Genomic DNA, 16,225 nt, shown 5'->3' on the forward strand with positions numbered 1-16,225 from the left:
CTTCGACAGGCCAGATTCAAATGCACACCCATCTTCCTTACAGGACCCCACGCTATCGTCTTATAAGGCAACCCGATTCCCTCCCTTCGATGTTAGGCAGAAAGGTTTCCAGGAAAGTGCAGAGGGATGTTTGGAGGTTCAGGGCCAAGAAGAATGTCCTGAGTATGCAAAACAGGCGCCAGTACCCCCATCTTATGGAAGAGTAAAGTAAGGCTGGGGGAGGTTTGGTGACTCCCTAGCGCACCCAGCAAGTCAGGGTGAGTCTGGAACCCAATGCAGTCTGTTAGGTTCCAGACCCACACTTTTTTGTATCTCCTACTGGCATGCAGTAGGTATTTAACCTGTGTTTAAAGAATGAGTAAATACACAGGAATAAAAACCACAGTGAGCTCCAGGGGATAAAGGCAGGCTGTTTATAGATGGGGTTGAATCCAGAGGGCTGTCGGACTTTGCCCCCAACCAACGGCCCTCTGCCCAGGGCCCTGCACGGGTGGCCTCACCTAGGTCCTGCAGTTCCCGGCTCTGTTTGTCCAGGAGGTCGTCCATGCGTTCGCGATGGAGTACATCCTGCTTTTCTTTTTCCGTTTTTAAAACCTAAGACACAGAGTCAAATATTCGCATTTCTACACGTCTGCTGAAAGCACCACTGTGAGAGCACCCATTGTATAAGTAATAGCCTCCTTCACACACAAACATTTCCCAAGCCCTTACTTTGCACTCTTACTTTGTTCTATGAACAACGTTCAAGCTATCATTTTTATTTGTATGATAGTCTGCTCTGAGAGTTCTACATTATCTCTATACAGATCCCTTCTGTGAAATGGATCTTGTCAATCATGAGTTCAGTTTCGGACAGGCACCAAATGGATTTTTGGGTGGAAAAGGTAAGGATTGATTTGAATCCTCTGTTGTTAGCACGTTGCTCTCAAAGGAAATCCTTGGATATGTTAATGTGTCAGCTTCTGAGAAAGTGTTTTCTTTAATGGAGCAGCAAAGGTCCTTGCAGACAGGGGAGGGACCTAACTGTGTACTCTGTGTACAGAGGGCGCCGATGTTTGTTGATTAAATGAATGAAATACTAAAATTAACTGCCAGGGTGTTTTTAGACCCATAGAGATAACATAAAAGAACCAAATATCACTTGAGCAAAAAATTGGCAGCATTGGAAGAAGGGCCAGGCAGGTTTGTATGGAATAGAGGAATCATTCCAGGAGAATCTTAGACCAATGTTAATGACAGAGAGGTCATTTAGACTAATTTTACTTAACTTACTGACAATCTGGAGATCAATATTCTGTACGCTTTCTCTTTACATACTTTATTTTTCTTGTTACTTTTCATTTTGCTATTAAGTAAGTTTCTCTTGATCAGAAAGGTAATATATTCTCCTCGTGGAGAATCTGGAAATTATAGAAAAGCCTAAAGAACTAAATTCAAACTATCCACAATTTCAACTTGCAGAGATGATCATATCATTATCTATTTTCTTAAAAATTGTTCTAGGTGTGTCTGTTTTACCTCATTAGTAGTATTCACCATAAAGAGTTTTTTATATTCTGCTTTTTTCTCTTTTTTCACTTAGCACTTTGCTGTAAGCATTTATGGTGTTATCAACATGATCATATGTCTTATTGTTTGAGCGAGTGCTGGTTGTTTTGAGTGAATAGGAAATTTCTTATTTGCGGCTGTTGATTCAACAGACCTGGTTTTTTGTTTTCAAGGACTCCATTTCCTGGAGGAACTTGTCTGTTAGCTCCTTAATCTTCTCAGAATAGTTCATATCCTTTAGTCGAAGCTGATACTCATTCTCCATTTTTAATTCTTCCACACGAGTCTTCAGCTCCAACATAACCTGAGCCTTTGAAAGGAGGACACAGAATCAAGAACATTCACAGTGCAGCTGAATCGGACTATTTAAACCCCGTGGCCTTGAGCTCTCTGGGGCCTGCAGCTCTGCTCAGAGCATGCGTCATCTTTCCACATAAGACACAGATCAGACACTTGGAGACACATGAGCTTCTTCCTCTATCTCCAAAACACCTATTCAGTGTGGCGCTCCACTGAGCGACAGGCATTATGCTGATAACTCACATCTCTCCCGCAGATACGCCTAAATGTCACCTGCTCAGTCAGGTCTACATGGACCTGATTTTCCTTCCCCTTGCTGTTCCCATTCCCAGCACTCTGACTCCCCACCTCTTACCCTGCTCTATTTTTCATTATCCCCTTAGATCTTGGCACTTTTAAATGTTATGTATTATTTTGTTTATTGCCTTTTGGCTTCATCCCCGCCCCAGAATTCAATCTCCAAGAAGGCTGAGATCTTTGTTGGTCTTGTACACTGATGTATTTCAGGTACCTAGAATGGTGCTGAACACACAGTAGGCACTCGAAAAGTATTTGTTGAATCAGGATTCCTGCCTCCATGGAACTTACAGCCTACTGAATCAGCCAGGTAGACACATCATTACCAATTGTGAGAAGTGCCCAAAGACAGGCAGTGTGCACCCAGGCTGGGTCAGAGAAGGACTGAGGGCAGATGCATTGGTTGAGGGGCCCTGCATGGTCCTGCTGCGGGATGGTAAGAGCCTGGCCAGAGGTCGGGGAGCAGAGCAGAGTGGAAAGATGTCGGAGAGGTTTTAGGGAATGGTACCTGATGTGGTGAAGATGAGTGAGAGGACTATGGGTGAAGCTCACCTCCGCTGACCAGACCTTCCCTGAGGGTTGCCCTGGCCTGGCTTGCTTCCCTGCATGATCCTGGGAGCCCAGCACAGGACCAGCAACAGAGTCAGCACCAAATAAACACTTATCAGATGAACACGTGGCCCTGGCGGTCTGCCGGGGACGAGTGGGATATGTTTATTGGCCGGAACCCCCGGTTCTGACACGCTGCACTGGAAGCATTTGCTCATCCTCCTGCCTCTGTCCTACTCCACGTGGCTGCTGCAGAGAAGTCTCTTCAGATGCAAGTCTACCAAGTCACTGCCTAACTCAGATCATCAATGGGGCCTTAGGAACCGTCTCCAAAGTCTGAAACCTGCTATAGAAGCCCCCTCAGCACCTCTCTCTGCTTCACCTCCAAACTTTCTCTCCAGCACCCCCTCCACTCCAGCCCCACTAGCTAGGGGCATCCTCCTCAGAGCACCTTCCCTCACCCATCTGCACACACTCATGTTCTGGAGGCTCTGTTCAAGGCTCACTTCCTCAGACACCAGTCTGCCTGGGTCAGGGTCCCTTCCCTGGGCTCCCACAGCACCGTTTCCTTCATAACACTCACTACACATTTGATTCCCTTTAAGATTTTACCTAGGGAATCCCCTGGCTGTCTAGTGACTAGGACTCCATGCTTTCACTGCCAAGGGTGTGGGTGCAATTGCTGGCTGGAGAACTAAGTTCCTGCAAGCCATGTGGCAGGGCCAAATAAATAAATAAAATTTTAACCACACCTTCTCCTGTGATATAAACTCCAGGACTGTCTATGTCCTTCATTTCTGTAATCCCAGATCTAGCACAGTGTCAGCACGTGGCAGATCCCTCTGCAAGTACTAGTTGGATGCATGAATAAATGAATGACTAAGTGGCTGGGTGAATCACAGAGTTACATACAATGTCATAAAGAGTATAAAGACAAAGAAAGAGTTGGGAATTCTGGGCAATGTGACTTTTAAGGCCGGGTGAAGGAAGGGCCAGGAAGGTTGCTGGGGAGGAACAGTCAGTGGCTTACAGGCAATGATAAGAGTGTGGGCGCATGGAGCCCGAGAAACAAGGGAATTTCAAGAAGCGAGGGGAACACACACTGGTCACTTCCGGTTGGCAGCAGCGCTGTCAGGCCTAGCTGGGGGCGGGGTCAGGAGGCAGCCCAGACACCTCAGGCTTCGGTGCAGCCTGGTGTATTCTGCTCGGGGAAGAAGAGAGAAGAGGGAGGAGGAGGAGACACAGGTGCCTGCCTGCAGGAGGTTAGACCCCAACTGTCACAGGTTCTCCCTCAGCCTTTCCTCCCACTTCCCTTTCCTGCAGGAAGTTCCAGGGAGCTCGCGGAGTGATCTCCGGGAATCCCCTGGGGACTATCATCCTACTATGGGGCCCTTCTGGCATTGCGGTCCCGCTGCTTTCACTTGTCGCTGTTCCTTGCGTGACCGTGAGTTTCCTGATCACAGGGCCCCGCCTGTCTTTCCACACATGCAGCCCCAGTGACCAGCAAACAGCAGGTACTCAGCGAATGCACAGTAAACTCTGCATGAACGGCAGTGAGTGCATAGCTGTGCACGCTCTGTACGCCCTGAGAGAATACCGCCCACTGGGCTTCTTCCTCGGGGAGCACAGGGCTAAGAGCTCTCCAAACACATGTGATTGGACTCTTGGCTGCCTCAACAGGAGGAAAGGTGCTCTGAGGTCATGATGATGGAGTGGGCTGTGGACGAAGTCTGGATTGGTGCTCTGGGCCTTCTCCTAACTAATACTCTATGTGTAGTAGCGCTATGGACATGCCACTGGACCTCTCCAAAAGTACTTCCTGAAACATGGGGGAAAACAATAGTATCTTCTCCAGTTGTGAGATTCAAATGAGAAAATACTTATAAAGTAATTAGCACAGTGTTTGATTTGTGGCAAACCTAAAAAAAAGGTTTGCTGTTGTTTAGTCGTGAAGTCGTGTCCACCTCTTTTGCAATGCCATGGACTGTAGCCCACAAGGCTCCTCTGTCCATTGAATTTCTCCAAGGCAAAAATATTGGAGTGGGTGCCATTTCCTCCTCCAGGGGATCTTCCCAACCCACGGACCAAACCTGTATCTCCTGTATTGGTAATTAGCACAGTGTTTGGTTTGTGGCAAACCTAAATAAAAGGTTTGTTGTTGTTTAGTCACTCAGTTGTATCCAACTCTTTTGTGACCCCAAGGACTGTAGCTACCAGGCTCCTCTGTTCATGGGATTCTCCCAGCAAGAATACTGGAGTAGGTTGCCATTTCCTCCTCCAGGGGATCTTCCTGATCCAGGGATCGAACTTATGATTCCTGCATTGGTAGGCCACTTCTTTACCACTGAGCCACCAGGGAAGTCCACCCCCCCCCAAAAAAAAAAAACGGTTGGTTACTGGATATTATTACTTTTATTGTTTTATTATTGAAAGCAGTGAATTTCAGGACTGTTTTATAAATATCTTTTTAAAAAAAAAAAAAAAAAAAGGTTCCAGATACCAGCTGTTATTTAAGTTTCACAGATACAACTGGAATACTCAGTGTGTCACATTAGTTTTGTAAGTATTTACTGACTGTCTCCCGCATGCCTGGCATGTGCTGGAAACTGCTGGTCATTAATTATGTCACAATAATTATGCGAATTATTTCACAGTCCCTGCTTTTAAGGAGAAGGCAATGGCACTCCACTCCAGTACTCTTGCCTGGAAACTCCCATGGATGGAGGAGCCTGGTGGGCTGCAGTCCATGGGGTCTCGAAGAGTTGGACACAACTGAGTGACTTCACTTTCACTTTTCACTTTCATGCACTGGAGAAGGAAATGGCAACCCACTCCAATGTTCTTGCCTGGAGAATCCCAAGGACGGGGGAGCCTGGTGGGCTGCCGTCTATGAGGTTGCACAGAGTTGGACACGACTGAAGCGACTTAGCAGCAGCCGCACCTGCTTGCAAAGAGTAGGAGAGAAGAACTAGGTCACAGGCTGAGAGCACAGCTCAGTGTAAGTCAGAATGACTACATGGCAGAAGCGCAGGCGGGTGGGAAGGACATAGGATGCAGTGGAGGTGGGGGGTGGTCTGCACTGGGCACAGGTGAAACCAGGCTGGGGAGGGGCTTTATGCCGGTCCCAGGACACTGGACGTGGCCTGACAGGCAATTTCCCTGTTGCTCTTCATCAGGTCCAATTCTTACCTTCTCTTCCATGTCTGTCTTGGTAACGAGCACCTCTTCAGCAAAGCCCACCTCCCTCTCTCGCTTGATTCCCCGACCATCTTTATCAAAGACCTTCCAGGTGAACAGGCAGCCATCCTCGGCAACGCTCAGCAGGAACTGGTCGTCAAAGGTGAGCGACATCTGAGGAGAACGAGCATGGTGAGGAGGCTTTCATTCTCAGGCCGTGCAGACCAGGACTGAGTCAGTGGTTGTGCAAGATCCCCACCCCACGCAAGCCCGGGCACAGCCTCCCTGGGAGGAAAATTTGATCTTAGAAAAGAGTGAGACAGAAACCCTCACGGGCTTCTGGGAATGAATGAAAAGACAAGGCTATGTATATGTTCTCTGTGGATTTGGAATATTTAGAGTCAATTATTAGGTACACAAAAGAATCAACAGTTAAAAAAAAAACAAACCAATAATCCAATTACGAAGTGGGCAAAAGATACAGAGACATCTCATTGGAGAAGTAATACAGATGGCAAATAAGCACATGAAAAGATATTCAACATTATTAGTCATTCAGTTCAGTTCAGTTCAGTAGCTCAGTCATATCCAACTCTTTGTGACCCCATGAACTGCCGCACGCCAGGCCTCCCGGTCCATCACCAACTCCCGGAGTTCACTCAAATTCACGTCCATCGAGTCAGTGATGCCATCCAGCCATCTCATCCTCTGTTGTCCCCTTCTCCTCCTGCCCACAATCCCTCCCAGCATCAGAGTCTTTTCCAATGAGTCAACTCTTCGCACGAGGTGGCCAAAGTATTGGAGTTTCAGCCTTAGCATCATTCCTTCCAAAGAACACCCGGGACTGGTCTCCTTTAGAATGGACTGGTTGGATCTCCTTGCAGTCCAAGGGATGCTCAAGAGTCTTCTCCAGCACCACAGTTCAAAAGCATCAATTCTTTGGCGCTCAGCTTTCTTCACAGTCCAACTCTCACATCCATACATGACTACTGGAAAAACCATAGCCTTGACTAGATGGACCTTTGTTGGCAAAGTAATGTCTCTGCTTTTTAATATGCTGTCTAGGTTGGTCGTAACTTTCCTTCAAGGAAATGCAAATGAAGACTATGATGAGATGTCACTATATACCTATTAGAACAGCTAAAATAAAAAAAATAGTGATAATACTAAATGCTGGCAATGATGCAGAGAAACTGGATCTTTTGTGTATTGCTGAAAGGAATAGCAAAGAACCTGGTAGTTTCTTGAAAAACTAAATAAATATACTTGCAGTATATGATTCAGCAACAGTATTCCTGGGCATTTACCCCAGAGAAATGAACTTATGTTAACATAAAAGCCAGTATGGAATTGTTCATAGCAGTTTTATTTGTAGCAGCCCGAAACCTATGGGGAAAAATCAAATATCTTACAAGGGGTAGACAGTTAAACAAATCACGGCACACCCTTACCGTGGAATTCTACTCAGAGAAAACAGAATAAAGTATTGATATATGAAATAACTGACATGGAGATCAAAGGTATTACACTGAGTGAAAAAAAGCTCCTCTCAAATGGTCATATACTGTATGACTGTGTGTTAGTCACTTAGTCGTGTCTGACTCTTTGTGACCCCATGGACTGTAGCCCGCCATGCTCCTCTGTCCATGGAATTCTCCAGGCAAGAATACTGGAGTGGGTCGCCATTTCCTTCTCCAGGTACTGTATGATTATTTTCCACTTCTATAACTTTGACATTTTGATAATTTCATATTCATACTGTTAGGATTATTTACATAAAATGATCAAGATGTCAAAGTTATAGAAAAGGAAGATAAATTAGCGGTTGCCGAGGACTAGGCATGGTGGTGGGACTGTGATGGGGGCAGGAGGGAGCTCTTTGTGGTGCTGGACTGGTTCTGCGCCTTTCGTGCAGTGGTGGCCACACACATCTGCGCATGAGAAACAGTGACGTAGGGCCCCCCTCGTGTGCCACTGTCAGTGTTCTGGTTTGACGCTGTGCATCAGATGTAACTACTGGGGGAAGCTGAGTGAGGAGCACCAGGACCTTGCTGCTATCTTTTAGATTTCTTGTGAATCTATAGTTACTTCAAAGTAAAAAATGAAAACTGAAGTATCAACTATGGAAACTCTCTTCTCACAATCACCAAAATGTGTCAAGAACTTTAAAAATGGCCATTCTCTTTCCCTCAGGATTCACTCTCTGTCTAGACATTTAGTCTTAGGAAATAATCAGAGATGCTCATAGCAATCTACAGACTAGGATATTCATGAGCTCATGGGATAATTTAAATGCCCAGTTGTAAGAGATGAGTTAAATAAGTTATGATCCATCATTATCATAGGATATTTGAATAGCTGCTAAAATCATGCTTTTGAGGAATATTTAATTGTACAAAAAATGCCTACAATAGCACAAATTAAAAAAAAAACAGCCAACAAAAGAGTACATATAGTATGATCTTAATTTATATAAAGCATATGCACAAAAATGTAGAAGAAAATGCATCAGCATATTAATGATGCATAGTCAAGGCTATGGTTTTTCCAGTGGTCATGTATGGATTTGAGAGTTGGACTGTGAAGAAAGCTGAGCGCCGAAGAATTGATGCTTTTGAACTGTGGTGTTGGAGAAGACTGTTGAGAGTCCCTTGGACTGCAAGGAGATTCACCAGTCCATTCTGAAGGAGATCAGCCCGGGGATTTCTTTGGAAGGAATGATGCTAAAGCTGAAACTCCAGTACTTTGGCCACCTCATGCGAAGAGTTGACTCATTGGAAAAGACCCTGATGCTGGGAGGGATTGGGGGCAGGAGGAGAAGGGGACGACAGAGGATGAGATGGCTGGATAGCATCACTGACTCGATGGATGTAAGTTTGAGTGAACTCCGGGAGTTGGTGATGGACAGGGAGGCCTGGTGTGCTGCGATTCATGGGGTCGCAAAGAGTCGGACACAACTGAGCGACTGAACTTAACTGAACTGAACTGATTAGGATTTTTATTCCTAAAATAAACATGTCCTGCTTTTATAATCAGAAAAGTAAACATCCACAAAATTTAGTGGTTCTAAAGCAAAGCGGGGAGATATGTGATAGTAATTTACTTTGGACCCAAGACTCAGGTTCAGTACAGGAATGTTCTGGTTTATAATGAAAAAATCCTTTCCTAATAAGGATGTGTCTGCAGGCAAGCCAATTTAAAGGTTGGGACTTAATGAGAAACCTCAGGGGCTGGTATTGTTCAATTGGAGTTGAGAGAGGGAGGAGGGAGAGAGAACACATTTCCCAGAGGCTGTTCTTCAGGATCCCATTGTAAACAGGGACACTGCTTTTTTAGAAGGGGGGATGGAAGGACAGTTTACAAAAGTGTGCTCAGGTTATTGCCCCTGGGGAGGGATGGGGGCTCATCTCCCAGGCTGTCTCCTTTTAGTCCAGAACAACCCTGTGGAGAAGGACAGCTGTGAGCCATTAGCAGCTGGGACAGGAGGGTGCTGGCCTGTAGAGAACAGCTGAGCAGGGACCTTCAGCATCTCTCAAATGGCCCATGTTATTATGCAAAATAATATGATGAACAACCTTGTACATACATCTTCAGGAGCACCTCTGACCACTTCCTAGGACAAATTCCTGGGAGTAGTTCAAACAAAGAGCATTAAGAGCCAGTGAGTGTTTACTAAATGCTTGGCTGGATTAATAAATAAGGGGAGAGACAAGGTGCTGGGAGGGGGAAGGGATGAACCAGGTATGCCACAGGCAGGACCAGGTGGATCGCTCAAGACCTGAATCTGGGACTGAACCCCAGGGAAAGTCCCCCTCACCTTGGTGACAGGACCTGCGTGGGCCTGGTACTCATTGAATTCTTTCTGCAGAGGGAGCGGGTACTTCATCGCACGGATGGTCCCCACCGAGGTGCCCACAAACATCATGCGCCCGGAGTGGGAGATGACGACGGCCGTGTAGGTGACGTCAAATGCTGACATCTCTCGAATTACCTGAAACACAGCCAGCTCTGTTCAGGGCGAGGGGCTGAAGCGCGTCCCCAGTGTCCCCAGGTCACTCTCCTTGCTTTTAATAGCAACATTAGGGCAACTTCTGGATTTTAAAATGTGTATTTTCCATCCCTTTTAGCATCTGGCTTAGTGTCTAGCACATAAAAGGGCACAAACTAAATATTTCTTGGTGGCTTGACTGGTGAGCAAACAGTTCTAGGAGTTAGGAGTAACACTAGGGAAAGTTTCCTAAGATACCCAGAAGCGCTCTCCCGCTTTTACAGGTTGTGACTCATTTAACCCTCACAAAACCCCTTAAGGTAGTTACTGCCATCCTTATTTTAAAGATGATGAAACACAGGCACAGAGACACAGGGAGGCTAGGTCAGTTACCTCAACTCACCCACTGCACTCAGGCTCCTGAGAGTATGCTCTCAACTGCTACTCTTATCGTGTATCTCAAACTAATAATGGGATGTGGATCATAAATCTATCCAGCAAATAGTTATTAATGTCCATTATAGGAACAAAACTACACTCTCAGGGAATTACTTCATTCCTTCACTCTTTAATTCACTCATCCACCCACCCATCCACCTAGCCACCAATTATTACTGGGTGTTTTCTGTGGGCCATGTGTTGTGCCACCTAGTAGGGATACCGTGAGATGTGAACCATGGCCCTCCCCTTAAGAAGCTTTGTTCTGGTGCAGCACCGTGGAAACCACCACGCTGGGGGCTACCTGGGGGTATACTGGAGAGATACCCTCCTCTCGGTTGGACTCATGGAGGAGGACACTGCTCCTTTTCCAGGAAGTGTCCTTGCCAAGCTCTTCTTTCCTCCCTTAACTATTTGGGAGCCAAGGTGCATAATTTTAAAATTTCAGAGTTTGGGGATTTCCAAACAATTATGGAGGCAAGCTTAGGTGATAGCAATAACTACGGTTCTGTTTTTAGCCCACAGAAGTACATGCAAATCACGGGTTAGAGCGCCATTTAGAGATGCTGCTGACCTCCTTCCCTCCAGGGTGAGAGACAAGTTACAGTCAGCAAGCAAAGGAGGAATGGAAAAGAGCCCCACAACTTAAACGAGTCAGGTGGGCACTGGGCAGGAAATTCCAGAAGTAACAACTACTGAGCTGATCCTCTAGGGATGAGGAGGCAGGTGTTCTCCCAAGAAGAAGGGCCCTGTTCTCAGAGAAGCCCTTTCTGCTGTAAACACAGGAAGCTGTCCTCTGCAGATCGAGGCAGCAGCCCAGAGGAGGGACAGGGGCAGACTCACTGAGGAATCTGCAATCTCCTTGAGAGTCTGGTCTGACCCAACAGCAAAGATGATTTTGCCGTCAGGGGAGATGGTGACGCAGTTGTAGCTGCAGGACTTGAGCACGCACTCGGTCTCTCTCTTTCCTGTGGACAGACTCCATTCGTACACAGCACCGTCTGTGCCACAGGAAATCAGCTTGCTGTCATCGGTATTCCACGCAACTGAACGAATCTACGGGGGATGAAGATGCGCCCAGTTGGGAGTGCGCATGTACACTCACACACACACACACACACACACACACACACCTTTCAAGGAGAGGAGGAGAACCCCTTATGTGATTCACTATGCTGAGGCAGAGTGTCCTTTCCTGGAACATACCCTTCAGTAAACACAAATCATAGCTTTGTAGGAAAGTTAGCATTCTATTTCCTCAGACGTTTGCAAAATACTGAAGATTAAATATTCTCATTTCTGTCTTGCTTTATGAATGTAAAGACTGAATCATAATAATTCCTATAATGCTGCAATCAATCACTGCTATGTTTTACAAAAGTTTTTTATTTTGAAATAATTATACATATATATATATATATATTCAAAGGGAGTTGCAAAAATTGCATAGAGAGAGTACTTCCAAATGGCAGAGTAAGAACTTCAGCTGGCCTATCCCTTACATAATAGGTAACTTAAAAATCATAAAAACAGTTATTTAGGGACTTCCCTGGTAGTCCTGAGAATCCACGCTTTCACTGCAGGGGGTGCAGGTTTGATCGTTGGTTGGGGAACTAAGATCCTGCACGCCTCGTGGTGTGGCCAAAAAGTTTATAAAAACAGTTATTTAAAGTCTCTGGCAATTGTCTTAAGGGCATAGAGAAAATGCAGAAACATTCACTCAAGAAAATCTACTCAATCTCAGGAGGAACAGAGACTGGGGGAGATAAGTACTGTTCTGCTGCTTTACCCTCCTCATCCTCAAACACTTTATTCCAGTGTACTCTGGGCAGCTGTAGCCAAAAGGTGGGGCTCCCTCTCTGCCCCAGAGCTTAGTCATTGGCTATGGTTTCATCCTGGGAAACCTGCTGGCATTTCTTATCCCCACCCAGAAGCTCTATTCCAGGCAAGTGTGGCCAAGAGGGCCTCATCTCCCTTCCCCTAGCCGGTCCCCACCTGCTGGGGAAGCTCTACTCCAAGTGCAGAAGCCTGAGAATACTGGTACCCCAGTTGCCCCTGCCCCAGTTAACTCAATGGGTGGGGGTTCTACACCATGAGGGGAGAGCTGAAGAGACGAGGGATCCCACCCCCTTTCCACGCACAGAGTAGGGAGGTCACTCTTGGGAAAGAAAGTCGATACCCCTCACCCTCCACTCGGTGCAGTGGAGCAGAACTTCTTCCCAGGGGGATGTTGGTCATAAGACAATGAGCTCCACAGCTCTGCTGGAGGAGACTGACTTATTTGGAACAGAGCATGGAGAATTTCATCCTATGGACATCATCTAAATTGGTGGAGATCTAGGTGGAGGGCAGTTAAGAGAAGGCTGGAAACTCCCTGACAGAAGCAAAATGGCAGAGCAGTAACAGAATTAGAACAGGAAGAAGAAGGGAAGGGGACAGTTGAGAGAGCCCTTCCGGGATGAGAGGCAACTGTGGGGATCGGGAAGGCTGATGTGTGTGCTGTGCTGCACACACTCAGGAGAAATCAGAGCAGGATGTGGGGACACTTGAAAGCATCTCCTGTGCTGTACAAAACCCCACTGACACAGGGTGGAAGCTTCACAGGCACGAAGGGTTTAAATACAACATCTGACCAACACCAACTGAACAATAAGCTTCTGACCCAGGGGCATTTCCCAGGAAGTCAGGCTTAGAAATAACATCATGCTTATGCCTGGCAGCCTGGAAGGTGGGGTGCATGGCTGAGGCTGCACCCTCTCAGGTATAGTCATAAAGGGAACCTCAAAACTACTAGTTTCTGGCTAAACATGGAGCAAAAGCATAAACTCCATGAACTGTGACAGGAAAATCACAGTTTTCTGTTTTCTAAACAAAAATCCAACAGTGAAGGGTGAAAATATAACTGGGGAAGGGGGCTTAAGCATAATCTATGACTAATTAAGTGGCTTAGGTCAACCCAGGGACAAGCCCTAGGTAACCAGGCTAAAAGATCAAGAAAGAAAAACATCCGAGCAGCGACATCTGAGGCTGCCCACTGCAGGAGAAAAAAAGACTTCTCAGAATTAGGTTACCAAGTCACTGAACAAAACTGCCAAATAAAAACAACATTCTAACTTTTTCCCTTTTCCATATTTGTAACTCCGTTCTCCAGTAGAGCGACTGGCTCCCATAATCTCCAATACATTAATATCTCCGACACATTTTCTCAATCTCCTCCTACGTAGCCAACCTCCTGACCAACTGGACACCTTTTTGGGTGTTCCCATGACTCCAGTTCTGCCAGCCACATCCTTAGCCATGTCTTAGCCCGAGCTCTACCTTTTAAATGACATTTTTTGATCGTTTGTCACTATTATGTAAAAAGGGACTTAAATATAATAATTTCCAACAATATTCCCAGATTCACGAATTTTAATAGTTTATCTGAAAATTCTCTAAATTTTCTACAAACTCAGTTATGCTGTCCGTGGCAATAGCTTTATTTCTTCCTTTCCAACCCTCATGCCTCTTATTTTGCTATGGTCTGAATGTTTCTGTCTCTCATCAGCCCCACCTCAATTCATGTTGAAATCCTGACATCCCAAGGTGATGGTATTAGGAAGTGGTGCCTTTGGGAAGTGATTAGGTCCTGAATTCTCCCCTCATGAATGGGATGAGCGCTCTTAGGAAAGGCCCCTGAGTGCTAGCTCGCCCCTTCCACCATGGGAGGCTACAGGAAGTCTGAAACCAGGAAGAGGGCCCTCTTCTAATCGTGCTGGCACTTTGATCTTGGACTCCCCACCCTCCGAACTGTGAGGAAAAATTTCTGCTCTTCATAAGCCATCCAGTCTGGGCTATTTTGTTATGGCAGCCCCATGGACCAATGTTGGGCTTCCCTGGTGTCTCAGATGGTAAAGAATCTGCCGGTAATGTGGGAGACCTGGGTTCGATCCCTGGGTTGGGAAGATCCTTTGGAGGAGGGCATGGCAACCCACTCCAGTATTCTTGCCTGGAGAATTCCCATGGGCAGATGAGCCTGGCAGGCTACAGTCAATGAGGTCGCAAAGAGCTGGACATGACTGAGGAGCCAACTAAGCATGGACTAATGTATATTTCCGTTTCGTACCTTATTGCACTGGATAGAACTCAGTACAAGGGCTAACAGAAGGCATCATGTTTTGTTCTCTTTCACAATTTCATAATCAAGTGTGCTGATTGTTGTAGGTTTTTAAAATAAATGTCTTATATAAGATTTTTTTATAATAAAGTACATTCCCCATTATTTTAAGTGCTTTTTAAATCTGTTATGTTATTGATACACTGTCAATGTTATTGATTATTATATTTGGATTTATAGAGATAAGCATATGCTTTTTAATCCTTACTATATTAATGTTGTATACACTAATGATTTTAAAATCTAAAACAATGTTGTATCTATGGGGTCGTACAGAGTCGGACACGACTGAAGTGACTTAGCAGTAGCAGCAGCAGAATGAATCAACATGGTCATGTTGTATTATCCTTTTAACATATTGCTGGATTGGTTTGATGACAATTTATTTAGGACATCTTTATGTTCACACACAAGACTGGCTTGCCATTTTCCTTTCTTGTGATGTCTTTGATAGGTTTTGGTATCACAACTATGCTGGCCTCCTAGAACAATGTTGGAAGTATTTACTTTTTAAAAAAAATTCTCTAGAAGAGTTTCCCCCCCGCCCCAAGATTAGTGTCATGCTTTCCTTAAAATTCGATCTACTTCTCCAGTGATAGTTTTCCTTGTCAGGTTTTAAATTACAGATTCAATTTTTCTAGGAATTTGTCAGTTCATATATGGGAATACCAGACTACCTGATCTGCCTCTTGAGAAATTTGTGTGCTGGTCAGGAAGCAACAGTTAGAACTGGACATGGAACAACAGACTGGTTACAAATAGGAAAAGGAGTTCGTCAAGGCTGTATATTGTCACCCTGTTTATTTAACTTCTATGCAGAGTACATCATGAGAAATGCTGGACTGGAAGAAACACAAGCTGGAATCAAGATTGCCGGGAGAAATATCAGTAACCTCAGATATGCAGATGACACCACCTTATGGCAGAAAGTGAAGAGGAACTAAAAAGCCTCTTGATGAAAGTGAAAGTGGAGAGTGAGAAAGTTGGCTTAAAGCTCAACATTCAGAAAATGAAGATCATGGCATCCAGTCCCATTGCTTCATGGGAAATAGATGGAGAAACAGTGGAAACAGTGTCAGACTTTATTTTTCTGGGCTCCAAAATCACTGCAGATGGTGACTGCAGCCATGAAATGAAAAGACGCTTACTCCTTGGAAGGAAAGTTATGACCAACCTAGATAGCATATTCAAAAGCAGAGACATTACTCTGCCAACAAAGGTTCATCTAGTCAAGGCTATGGTTTTTCCTGTGGTCATGTATGGATGTGAGAGTTGGACTGTGAAGAAGGCTGAGCGCCAAAGAATTGATGCTTTTGAACTGTGGTGTTGGAGAAGACTCTTTGAGAGTCCCTTGGACTGCAAGGAGATCCAATCAGTCCATTCTGAAGATCGGCCCTGGGATTTCTTTGGAAGGAATGATGCTAAAGCTGAAACTCCAGTACTTTGGCCACCTCATGTGACGAGCTGACTCATTGGAAAAGCCTCTGATGCTGGGAGGGATTAGGGGCAGGAGGAGAAGGGGACGACAGAGGATGAGATGGCTGGATGGCATCACTGACTCGATGGACGTGAGTCTGAGTGAACTCCGGAAGTTGGCGATGGACAGGGAGGCCTAGCATGCTTCGATTCATGGGGTCGAAAAGAGTCGGACACGACTGAGTGACTGATCTGATCTGATATTTATTCAAATTTATTTACATAAAGTTGTTCATAATACTCTCTTATAATCTTTTAAAATGTCTATCAGACCTGTAGTAATAACTCCTTGTTGT

At 45.4% G+C, this 16,225-nt stretch overlaps 1 protein-coding gene across 5 annotated transcripts in view; it reads right to left on the bottom strand.

Moving 5' to 3' along the window:
- The window catches only part of CFAP57 (cilia and flagella associated protein 57), a 79,640-nt gene that overhangs the window by 41,254 nt on the left and 22,161 nt on the right, over positions 1–16,225 (bottom strand). For 4 of the 5 annotated variants that reach the window (XM_059885172.1, XM_059885171.1, XM_059885170.1 and 1 more), the window contains 5 exons: positions 11,141–11,353; positions 9,689–9,862; positions 5,884–6,045; positions 1,703–1,858; positions 501–594 (listed from right to left, as the gene is read on the bottom strand). In XM_059885172.1, coding sequence (XP_059741155.1) covers positions 501–594; positions 1,703–1,858; positions 5,884–6,045; positions 9,689–9,862; positions 11,141–11,353 — 799 coding nt within the window. The remainder of the gene's footprint in view (positions 1–500; positions 595–1,702; positions 1,859–5,883; positions 6,046–9,688; positions 9,863–11,140; positions 11,354–16,225) is intronic. The other variant, XM_059885173.1, reaches the window with a different exon arrangement.

This window comes from Bos taurus, chromosome 3 (genome assembly GCF_002263795.3).
Source record: "Bos taurus isolate L1 Dominette 01449 registration number 42190680 breed Hereford chromosome 3, ARS-UCD2.0, whole genome shotgun sequence".
Classification (NCBI taxonomy): Eukaryota; Metazoa; Chordata; class Mammalia; order Artiodactyla; family Bovidae; genus Bos; species Bos taurus.